The 12,340-nt window shown below is 47.1% G+C and overlaps 1 protein-coding gene across 1 annotated transcript in view; it reads right to left on the bottom strand.

The window, feature by feature from the left end:
- The window catches only part of TMPRSS13 (transmembrane serine protease 13), a 177,629-nt gene that overhangs the window by 20,041 nt on the left and 145,248 nt on the right, over positions 1-12,340 (bottom strand). Inside the window, exons 8-11 of the mRNA XM_069614461.1 lie at positions 6,116-6,287; positions 4,284-4,456; positions 4,082-4,180; positions 1,535-1,677 (exon numbers count right to left, since the gene is read on the bottom strand). Coding sequence (XP_069470562.1) covers positions 1,535-1,677; positions 4,082-4,180; positions 4,284-4,456; positions 6,116-6,287 — 587 coding nt within the window. The remainder of the gene's footprint in view (positions 1-1,534; positions 1,678-4,081; positions 4,181-4,283; positions 4,457-6,115; positions 6,288-12,340) is intronic.

The following is a 12,340-nucleotide window of genomic DNA, read 5'->3' as shown; positions in this document are numbered from 1 at the left end:
TCCTGGTTGCTCCTCTGCAGGGATGTGCTTTCCATCTACTCTGTCTTCCCTGCCGGCACGAATGAGGTCATGAGTGTTCAGAGTATGGAATGTTGCGCTGGTGCTGATCTGCTGAGTGTTTTAGGTGGATGTAGGTCTTCACTTCATCTGCATTGACTTTGCCATGCATTCACTTTGTCACTTTTGACATTACATGGAGAGGCCCGCTGTATTCCCCCCCCCCATATTCTTCCCTGAACACCCGCTTGACCCCAACCTTAACCTTACAGGTAACCTTACCATATGATTTGCTGCCCTACAACATGAAGATGAAGACAAAGTAAAATGTAAGAAGTAAATGCACAAAGTAGTAAATGCACAAAGTAGTAAATGCACAAAGAAGTTTTTTCGGTGAAGTAAAGTGGGGATACTATTGTAGGTCTGACAGTTGGAGAGAGGCTGGCTGAGTGACAGGTTGTGCCGCTGGATGTCCCTTCCTACTGTGTATCTTGTGCTACTATTAGGACCCGATTTACCTGTTCGCTGCAACTAAGTGAATAAAGAGGTTTCCTTTTGTACCTGTGGTTCCTTGACCTCTTAACAGATGGTCTACCTTAACTGCCACCTTCCATCCTTCACAGCCAGTGCTTGGAAAGCGGATGTGAAGATTGAAGAGGGCGAGGCCACTCACACGTGTTGTGTGAGGACGTGTGGACGCTGGATTAAGCAGAACATGTGGGCTGTGCATAGCCCTGAAAATAAACGGACCCGTTAAGCCTGCCTTCAGGAAATAGGAGTTCTAAACAGGTTATGAAAGGTAGGGGGCCAATAAACCTATGGAGCTCGATGCCTCTATCCGAGAATTCTAAAAGACTAAGGGCTTGGGTCCTTTCGGGAGACCAGGGATGGAGCACAGCATAGCAGAGAAAGGGAGCAGAGTGGATTCAAGGTTTAAGGCAGGGTTGTCCATCTCCGGGCCTGGAGGGTCAGATCCATGCTGGGTTTTCAGGATACCCCGCCTTAATATTCATGAGAAACATTTACATACAATGATTCTAAATGTATGCCTAGGTTTCCTCATGAATATTGATTTGGGATAGCCTGGAAAGCCATCAGGAATCTAGCCCTTGAGGACCAGGGTTGAACAACCCTGGTTTAAGGCCTCTTAAAATGGAGGTTTTGAGTGCCTCTTTGCTGAATAGAGCACGAGATACAACAGGGACGGCGAGTTAGCAGTCAAAGTGCTTGGGAAAGTGGAGTCGAGCGGCTTCTGTGGGACGCCAATGAAGACATATCAAGCCTGTGTGTTGTATGTTTTGCTCCTTCTAGTTAGGTCATCAGCTTTGTGGGTCCAGCTCTTAAATTGCTTTACAATAACTTGAAATTCCTTTTCAAATCCCTTGATGTGTTAGATTCGTACCTCGTTAACTGGAGAGTACCTGAAGTCGGTATTCATTAATACAATTTAAATAAATGGTAAGGGTTCACCAACAGATCGGTGCCACTTAGTTGCCCAGGAAAGTCCCAGAGAGAGGAGCCCAACTGAAATCATTACCTGGCAGGTGTCCCGGCCCCCTTGAAGGTGTCCCGCGCACATCATGCGGCTCGTTATTGCTCCATTGTAAATCCGTTGTCGGTTGCACACATCTGTGTCAATCAGCTGCACTGACGTCTCCATCAGAAAGGGGGATGTATCCTCTAACCAAGGGGGGGGGGGAATGAAAGGATTACAACAATTCTGTTATCATTGAAGCCATGCTTCTTTCTTCAGCTTTTACAAACAGCAAAATCAAACCTTTCCATAGCTCTACATAAGGAGTGTGGGTTCAGTGCACGCCTGCTCCCTAGACTAGGGGATCTGCAACCTGCAGCTTGCCAGACAGTTCTGGCCTAAACCCCCCTGTGATACTTCAAAACTGACTAGTATGGCAAGAGCTGATGGGAGTTGTAGTCCAAAACACCCAGAGAGCCAGAAGTCACAGACCCCCGCAAGGCCTCGATTATCATGGCTTCTGACATATTAAAACAACCTCCTGGTCCCAAAATAAATGGCTTTTATAAAGTGCTTGCTAACTATAATATATCAATTTTACAGTGAAGTGTCCCCCCCCCCCCCCAACTAAATTAGTTTAATTTGATCAAGCTTTGAAGGACCCCCATCATGATTTGAACCTGTGACCTGCAGGTTAAATGGAGGTCAGAGCAACTAGCTCTTCGTCCACAGAGGATCCTTAAAGGGATGATGTGTTTGCTAGTTAAGCGTGCTCCCACACATCTGAAGGGACCCCTGTGGTCTGTGGCACTAATGTAGGTGACCATCTTCCTTCTCCCTTTGTTAAATTCATGTCATCATCATTAGTAGATCAAAATATGCATTTACAGAGCCCCTAATGACAGCCAAACGGATCTACTAGATTTTGTTGGCTCTTTGTCCAAGGAATACAATGTCACCAAATAGCCTCATTATGTCCATCTTTCTGGTGGATGCTGCCCCATTAGGAGGCCAAGTTGAAAGAAGGTTCTACCACCTGTGCAGTGATAGATCCGCATTAGTCGCCGAGTGACGATGAGCTACTCCGATTAGGAAGTGCCTCAAAATTGCTTAATATGTTTATTCGGCAGCATCTTTAATTTGGAACACTAGATACATTTACTTTGTCACGTGGAAAGGCGCTGGGCATCTCCAGCTTCGATAGTCAGCTAATCTTTCCACATTCAAATTATTTGTAAATCTACCCACGTATGAGATGAACCCTAGAAGAATCCATTGACCTCTGGGAAACTCGAAAGAAGACCATCGTATACAGATGTGCGTTCAAGGACCGCTTCTTCAGAGAACCCTTTGGGGAATCTATAGTACCCACAGAAGTAAGCTGCGCAGATCCCCACATCTTAAGCTAAAGATCATCATTATGGAAATCTCACCCCATGCGGAAAGTGGCCCCTCTCTAGTCAGCTCTCCCAAGATTTCTTGCATGGAATTCGAAGACTCCTCTGTACAGAGTAGCCGAACACAGCTGCGCTCTTCTCCAAACGGACAATGTCTTATCTGTGACACTCAACTTCAAAGGAGCCAAATGGAAGACCCAGAGAGCCACCAAAGGATTGCTGGCAATTTCTAGATTGATGCTTGCCACCCCCGAATTCACATGCTGCAGTTGGATTGTGCCAGCTCCCTTTACGGGTAACTATTAATGACTTCCCCCTAAATCCAAATGCCACAGCCCAGCTTCCAGCTGGAGCAAAGACCTCAAACCACATTGATTTGCTCTACGACACCTGCAGAGGTTGATGGTAGGTCATAGGATCCTATCCAAACCACTACGATTAGGTCACACTGCCCACCAAACCGACCCCATTTTCTTCTGGAAAAACATCAAACATTTTACCTTGGCTGCTCACTCCTCTCAAGTGGTCTGTGCCGTATGATGAGACACTCTTAAAAGAGAGCTGCTGGATACACACTGCTCATTCCCCCCTGCTCTGGATAACATACCCAAGGGACTAAGATCCATCACAATTCCTTTGTATTCTGGAGAGCTGGCCAAACCGGTTTCTTACCCAAATAAAGTGGCAATATCCCATGAACCATGATCAGTTTAGCACCGAGAGACCTCTGAGGATTGTGTACCTTACTAAATGATGAGCTAACAGCATTGCCAGACTTCGGTGCAGACGGGGCAATCAGATATTTGAGATGTACCTGGATCTTCTCAGAGACCCATATCAAAGAAATTAAACATAGGCTTAGCGCTCAAACACGCCAGACATTTTCAGGCTGTGCCAGGCATTACACCTACAGACATGTTGGTTCGATGAATGTTCTAGAAGTGAAACATACATAGCCCCAATCATCAATTTCCTTCTTGGTATGGAAGAATCCCCCTTGGGAAGCATCACAGATATTCCACAAAACTAACCTCTTGGGTATTAACAGTTCAACCGTAGGGCGTATTGGATAGGGAGTAGAGGACACAACTATTCTTGTATAAAACATGACTTACTTAAGCTAGTGCCTTCTTAAATGGGGTCATGTATTGGAGCAGCGCAACATAGTCCAAAAACAAATTGACGTAAGATTACGAACAACATCTCTTCTTACCTGTATCCGGGTTGGTTTTACCAAAGCCACTGATCCAGCAGGTAGTTGATGGCGGAAAGATCTGGTCAGTCATGGGAAGACAAGCCGGCTGTACATTTGCTGCACAGGTAGAAGAAAACAAGGCTTGGTCAGAAGATCTGTTCAGTGCCCATGAAATGGCCCAACTGGTAAGGAGGGAGGACAGTGGTCAAAGAGCGCTCACCTGTGTACGTGATGGGGTCCTTGAGCTTAAACAGCGCTGTATCATGGTCATCCGTGCTGTCGCTGTAATCTATATTGACAATAATTTTGGAGACCAACGATGGATTGTGAAGGTCGTATTGGCTGACCGTCCCAACGTAAACCCTCCAACGCTCTGGGGTGTATTGGCTGTTTCTGTGCCAGGAAATAAAGAAACCGCTTTATTTAAGCAAAGAAGCGTCACAAACGTACTATATGCCTTTAAGGACTTCAGGCACGAACCCCAAAACCTGTTCAAGAGGTGCAAAGAACATGCTCCCCAATCAAAGGAAATCCCTGCACCCCTTGAATGGTTTGTGCTGGGTTTTAAAATGCCATTGGAAGATGATGGTCGATCAGATGTGCCTCAATGCCACAAAGGAGGGTTATGGTCCAGGAAGACTGCCCGTAACCAGGGGGCTCTAGACCCCACCCCCCATCTGTTATCAGAGAATGTTATACATATTACCTTAATCTGAAGCTTCCTGCATGAAACCCCAATGCCTTAAGCAGATGTAGCATGGACCTTAAGGTGATTAAATGTCATCCTATCCTCTTGTAAAAGTATGGCCTTCAAACCCCGCCTTTAAAGGGTAACCGATCAAGCGGGCCCACCTTCAAAACCCCTTTACTTTAAATCGTAGGCACCAGTGCACCCTAGTTCTCGCACGGCTCCATATCGTATGGCCGGGGTACACGCTGCCTTGAGCCTCAGCTTCTATAGGCAGATAATGGGTTGAACATGCATGCTTGTCAACTGCCATATTTAAACTCGCCATTAAATGTTGGCTCTTTCCACAAGTATTGAGGCTTCTGAAGCCATTACTGACAACCAGGGCCGGCCTTTAGGGCAGCAGCGCCCTGGGCGAATTGGCATCCCCCCCTCACCATTCGCCCGCCCCTGGTTAACAGGGGGTGGGATGGAAGTGGGCGGGGCCAGGATGGGGCACTATTTTTTTTAACCTCCTCGCTCCAGCGAAGAGGTTAAATGGGGTGCGTCAGTACCCCATCATCAATGAATGAACCCGGTGCCGCAGGTGCATTCAATGACAATGCGGCGCCTGCCACACCTTCTGCCACCACGCCAACTCGGGGGAGCACTTGAAAGACTCGCCCGAGCTGGAGTGGTGAGGGGCTAATGGTGCCTTTGGAAAGTGCCTGTGGCGGAGGGGCGCATTTAAATGCACCTGCCGCCACGGGCACATTTTACAGCAAAAGGCCGCCTGCCGTGCCTTCTCCCACAACGCCAGCTCGGGGGAGCCCTTGAAAGACTCCTTCCAGCTGGCGTGGCGGGGGGCTAATGACGCCCTGGGGGGTGTGGCACCCCGGGCGGTCACCCTGGCTCACACCCCCTAAGACCGACTCTGCTCACAACCACGTCATTATGCTAGCCAATGAAATTGAAACCTCCATGTCCTGACTTATCAGTCCAGATGGCCAACACAGAAGTCAAACAAGGTGGCGTTCAGTGCACCCCCCCCCCCCCACATCCGCACGGTTGCCAGACGACTCCATATCAGAAGGGACCTCTTGTCCCAGTACTCCACTTTTATCAATTGCCTTCTGGGAGTTGTAGTGCTGGGTCACTTCAATTGAACAAAATGGACTGAAGCAAAATGGGGGTAAAATTAAAGCCCACAAGTGGTTGACGGAGTCCCTTATGACAGAGTCACTTGGCAACCCAACCTCCCCGGGTGGGTAATTCGATCATATTGAATCAGTCAGATGGAATGAACGTTTGAGCTGTAGCGTGTATGGTCTCATTCCCTAGTGCAATCAGTGATTTCCGCATGCACTTGCGCAACCTTCACTTACTCGAACAGGCAGTGGGCTGCAGTGAGCACCCATTGGTTAGCAATGATGGTCCCCCCGCAGACGTGGGAAGACTGACGGCCATTTGTGTAGTGAAGGCTGACCTGCCAGGGCCACTTCCCCAGGCTGGCAGCGACCCCTCCGATGATTCGGCTCGAACTCCTCTGGCCACAGTCTGTTTTGGGTATGGAGATCCCGGTAGGTGCAGAGTATGTGGGAAAATTTCAGAGAAAACGCACAAGCCATCAGGAACGCACTTCATGGACACACAGCAATGGTTCATAAAACACAACTACGACAACAGCAATGTCCTAAGGCCTTTGCAGCAGTGTGTCTAAAAACAAGTATCCGCACTTACTTGCGCCATAGTTCCCAGTACCAAGAGCCAGCCCCACAACAAACTATATATTATTTATTTATTGAGCATATGTATGGCGCCTATACAGCAAAAAGTATTTCCAGGTGCCACAATATACAAAGGGGAGCGGGCATGGGGGGGTAAGGCAGAAGAGTAAACAACAATAACAGTCCTACTTAGGCTTTGTGACATTCGGATTGTGCTAGTGCAGTAATATGAGGGGGGAGGGGGAATGTCATTGCAAGGGATGGTTGAGGGAGAAGCACAGGAGGGACAGGGCCCCATGGGATGGGCAAGTGCCAGGGGGAGCCCAAAGGGGCGAGTGCCATGGAAGTAAAGTGTAGGGGCAAATAGTGAAAGGGCGCGGATGGACCAGACCCAGTGACTAGTCAGGGAAGGGAGCCAGAGGGCAAGTGCTCATAAAGGGGTGCAGGGGAAGACTGGTCGAAGGAAGGCCTGGCCTCACAGGACTCATAAGGGTCACAGGCAACCAGTCGCAGTAGCAGGTGGAAGCTAGCAAGGGAGGGGGAGAGGGAAGGAGGAAGAGAAAAAAGGAAGGTATTGAGAAGTTTCCAGAACTTAAGGAGATCCAGCTCAAGTCGGAGAGGGGCAGGGAGACAATTCCAGAGGGAAGCATCTGTCGAAGAAAGATCTACCCCCCCATTCTCTGCTTGGAGAATCATCTGATCTGCAGAGAGCTGTAGCTAGAGCACCGAAGGGCTCTAGCAGGGAGGCATTTACGGAGAAGGAGATGGATGGAGCGAGGTGCCCAGCCCCAGAAAGCATTGTGGATGATGCAGAGGGTCTTGAATTTGATCCTTGCAACCACTGGGAGCCGGCGGAGAGATTTTAGGCCAAGGAGAAGTCTAGCAGTCCTATTCTGGATTAGTTGAAGAGGGCGGAGAGAGGAAAGAGTAAGGTTAAGAAAGAGGCTGTTGCAATAATGCAGCCTGGAAAGAACCACAGCTCTGGAGGCAGTGAGCTTCTGGGGGGGGCGGAGGGGGAGGTGAGGAAGGGGAGAATGCCTCTGAGGAGGTGGAGCTGAAAGAGGGCCTACTTGGCAAGGTCAGCGATGTGGGGTGAGAAGGAGAGGAGTCAAAGATGACACACAGGTTTTTAGCCCCACAAGAGGGTGGGGGGCTTAAGGAGGTTTGGCCAGAGAGATGGAGGGCAGGAGGGGGCAGGAGTCCCAATGAGAAGGATCTCAGTCTTACTGGCATTAAGGCAGAGATAGTTATTAGCACACCCTGCCTGGATAGGAATTAGACAGTCAGGGATGAGAGAGGAAGGAGAGGAGGAAGAGGGAAGCATGGAGGAAAGATGTGTGTCGTTAGCATAGCACTGGAAATGAGGAGAGCTGATGAAGATCAGATGGGCAAGAGGGGCAAGGTAAATGTTGAAAAGCCACCGCAAGAGGATATAGCCCTGGGGGACGCTGCAAGTAGAGGGTGAGATAGCGGAGAGAAAAGGGCCCAGTTGCACTTGAGAGGGCCGAATCAAGAGGAAAGAGGTCAACCAGTCCAGTGCCCTGTCTGTTATGCCCAGGGTATCTTGGAGCCAATTTATGAGGGTGAAGTGATAGGCCGTGTCAAAAGCAGAGGACAGATCGAGGAGGATGAGAACCGAAGGAGAGTTGGAGTCGAAGTTCCAGAGCAAGTCATCACAGTGTTCAGGAGAGCAGTTTCCGTGCCTCTGACTGCTCTGAAGCCAGACCGGTGGTCATGGAGACAGTCAACAGATTCAGTGAGATGGATTAGTTGGGAGATGACCAACTTCTCCAAGAGTTTACCCAAAAAGGAGGTAGTGGAGATAGGGCGCTAGTTAGCCGGGCAGGAAGTGTCAGCGGACCGCTTTTTTAGGAGAGGGTGCACAAGGGAGTGCTTGAGGGTAATGGGAAAGAACCAGGGGCAAAAGAGTAGTTCCAGAACGCAGCCAAGGGTATTTGATGTGTTTCATCAGCTCTTTCTATCTGGAAATAGCTTATGTACTGATTTGAAGGCATACAGGGTTAGTACCAGCAAAATTGTTAAGGCTTTCTCTCAATCCGCTGGTTTAGTGTTAGTTTATGATCATTGCCTTTTCAAGAGCACAAATATAAAATGACACTAATGATGAGTTGATAAGCCCCACGGCCCCATCTTTCCCGGCTCGGAATACAGCCAAAATCATCATTCTCATAGAGGGCCCATCATCTCGCTTCACCTTCTTGGACCTCGTCTATCCAGAAAGATTAGTAAATGCAAACATACTTTGACCGTCCACTTTGTAACACTAAATTTGTGGCAAGAAAAAGGAGTAACAGAAAACTTGATCTCATTTCCAAACTCCCAACAGGCACTTCCTAGATGAGGAAACATACCAAGGGATTCACAAACGTCCATCTGGAAGCCCCCAAACTTGACCCCTTCTATTGGAATCTAGCAAAGCCAGAGCCTGCTCTGTGTCCAAGAATAAGTAATTCCTTGACCTTCTGGGCACGCGCACCTTTACAAGTCCCGGCTTAGCACCGTTTCTTGTAAAGCCCTTCTTTCTTTCCTCATTCTGCTTGAATCCTAGTTCAATCATTTCAGAAGCCAGACCCGGGAAGAGGTTGAACTCTGCAAGAATGCTAAGCCCCCCCCCACCCTTTCCTTGGGCATGATCAGGATTATCTCCCTGCTCCTAGGGTTTGCCACCTGCAAAGGTAGGCTGGTCCTCCACATCCAGGTTCAGGAGTTTCGGAAACCACAGGGCAACCCACGCTACTCGGTCGTCAGACTCACCTCCCATGATCTGTGGTTGTTGGAGTCAACTCTTCTTATCTTTCTGTGGGACACCAATACGCAAAGTGTGGCTTTGGTCAGCCGACACATCTGCCCCTGATATCACTGGTGGTGATACACCAAGGCAAGGCTTCAAAGGGCTGGAGAACTGTATCAATGTTTCTCTGCTAAATCTGACCCCTCAGTCACTTGTGCGATGCAGGGGTGGCATGAACGTGGAATTAGCAAGGATGTAAACTTGCGGAATGGAAAAGATACTTCAAAGAGGAGGTCTGAGATGCAGACTGGAAAGCTGGTCTGGCAAGCAGCGGCATCAAACAGATTTCCTTAACACCTCAGAGGCCAGTTCAAGAACTATGCTTGCATTTGGCAGCGAGTGAATGATCGGTACCAATAAACAGAAACCTACTGTCTTCTTAAAAATATTTCTTTTCATTACTGGTTTATGTGAAAATGATAAATGGATTCTTTTTAAACATTGTATACATCTTGAGAATTTCTGTTGAAAACTAAAAACGATCAAATTATACGTCTTATGCAATCTGCTGTCTTTTTTTCCTTTTGAAATCCATGAGCACAGACTATCAATTTTTGCTACTGGTGACCCATGTCCTCAGACCAATCTTTGCGTTTAGCTCATCTTGTCCTTTAGTTATTGGAGATTAAGGACTTTTAGGGTCCATGCTACCACCATAGAGTCGTCTGCATAGAGGGTACTTGGAAGACCCCCAGGTACCTATGCTAGATTTGACTTTTGGTGCAACAGGGAGGTTACTCCTGAGGGTGTATCAAAGTTTTCATTTGTTCTTTGCGGCCGTAACAAACGTGAGCAGTGGTGGCCCCACAACGTTTTATAAGATATTATTAATAATAATTAATTCGGCACTTGTGGCAGATGCCGGTGAATAGTCAATTAACACTTCTTGAAGTTTACCCATCTTTATACTAGGAATATAATTCTCCATGGAGATTAGGATATTGGGGAACTGTGCATGCAGGCAGATCTATAAGGGGAGGCCTTACTCCCAGCTTGGTCTCTCAACCTCTCCTCTTCTGTGTCTTTCTGTCTTTTATTCAAAACACTCGAGTTCATTAATGTTGATGTTCAGCTTTTCTCACTCTTCTTCACCTCCCTTTTCGAGGCTATTTATTATTGCTTTTCTTGTTTTTGCACAGTTCCGTTTTAACAAGGACAGCACATTTCCATTCTACTGCCTTTCAGGGATCAATATTGTTCTCCTTCTCAGACTGACTGTCCCAGTTCACATTCAACAAGAATATTCCACTTCCATTCAATTCTCCGCCAGAGAGGGGTATTGCTCTCCTTCTTGTCTTATCACAGTTCACATTCAATAGATTTATCTTCAGGCTTTTTTTCTTTAGTACGGAGACAAGTTATTCGTGTTGTATAATACTTGTCCGTGAACTTTCATCGCCTCCCTTGTCCCCCATTACATTCAGTCTCACCCGGAAACCTCTTCGAAGGTCTTACAGGCCTGGCGACAGTTTTGTTTCTCCACAGCACTATTGGGATGACTTCCTCAGGACCTCTCGCATACACTTGTCACTCCTCCTTCTTGGTTATTGAGAGTCTCAACGGGTAGCTGCTCGGTTTGTTGCAGCTTCTCTTTGGCATTATCAGCATAGTTGTGCGAGCCGGCTGCCAACCACGATTCTCCCACATTCACGCACCCAGCAATACTCAAGACCCATTAGGCTCATCCTTTTTCAGGCTCTTGGTTAAGCTGGATACTCAGCGTTCGCCTTGCTGCTTCCCAGCAGATGTTGGATTTTGTGGGCTCCGAGTCTTCCTGCAGCTGCACCTCTTCCCAGGTTCATGTTACCAGGGCCCTCCAGTGCTTGAAGACACCTTCCTCTCTCGCTTCTCGTATCCCTTTTTGCCTCATACTTGACAAGTGTTCCTCTTTCAATCCACTCGTCTCAGTGGATTGGCCACTTTAAGAGTTAGTTTCTCTTTCTTCTGAATAATAGCATTGTTATCTTCTTCTGCCCAGTTCTGATAATTAACAGGGTTTGACAGACCAATATATGCCATCATGTTTACTGATGAAGGGAGTCCTTGTCCCCTAAGGGGAGTCTCTTCTGGTGAGGCCTCACTTGCCGCTACGCCTAGGAAGAGTGTTGCGGAGCAGGTTCACCTGCCTAGTCTCACTTGGGGAGCAGAGACAAATTCCCTCGAATCGTCACAGCACTTAGGGATTCAAACATAAAACTAATTATCACAGTCCTAGTGGTCAAATATTAAGATCTGCAGCCATTACTATGTTCCCAAAGTGCTCTTAGATTATACTAAGCAGCCAGGAGCCACACTTGTGCTAGTTGTTGCAGAGTGAGCACACTGAATTTAGGTTTTTACATATAGATTTGATATTAATTGCATTTTATCCTGACTAGATTTGATGTATTTGTAACCTGCACTGATCGCAATACTTTAGAAAATTAATTTGCAATTTTTAGGAAATTCACTTTTTAATTCATTCTTGACTTCTACTTGCTTTCTATATTCTCTGTAATTCATTGTTAACACTGACTTTTAAACCTTTTTTTTGCACTGTTGTTAATGTTCCTACACTCTGAGCTACAAGTCCCTTGAATCAGGTGCGTCAGAGCCAGCGTATCAGGGACTAGCAAGTTTGCGTAAGTCTGTTAGGACGCTTACAGTTGGTCTCTAATTCCACACTGGTCAACACTGGGAGAAGTTTACCAGGATACTGTGTGTTAGGCAAAGTTTGTCTGCAGTACCCTTTGGGACCACTACACACAACTAGGACCACAGGTGTAAGCAAAATCAACCTTTGGTAGAAGTCTGTACTACACAGTTTTGGTAGTGTTGCTGAGCAGCCAGGCTCATCTAAAGAGGGGCACATGAGCTGTAATGATGTTACACAGAGGTCTACAATCACAAGTATTCAAATAGACTCTTACACTCAAGGTTTCTTGGTAAAACACTTCAAAGTCAGTTATAAAACATTCACTAGAATGAGGCAATCTATATCACACAGAAATATACTTCAGTACTTCACAATATCTGAGGCATTTAAACTACTTTGAAGTAGGAGCAAAAAGGCATAGGTTAATAAAAAGAAG

Source organism: Ambystoma mexicanum, chromosome 9 (assembly GCF_040938575.1).
Source record: "Ambystoma mexicanum isolate Mex_15411 chromosome 9, UKY_AmexF1_1, whole genome shotgun sequence".
NCBI classification, from domain to species: Eukaryota; Metazoa; Chordata; class Amphibia; order Caudata; family Ambystomatidae; genus Ambystoma; species Ambystoma mexicanum.
The sequence above is the reverse complement of the archived record's forward strand: the minus strand, read 5'-3'. Positions and strand labels throughout refer to the sequence as shown.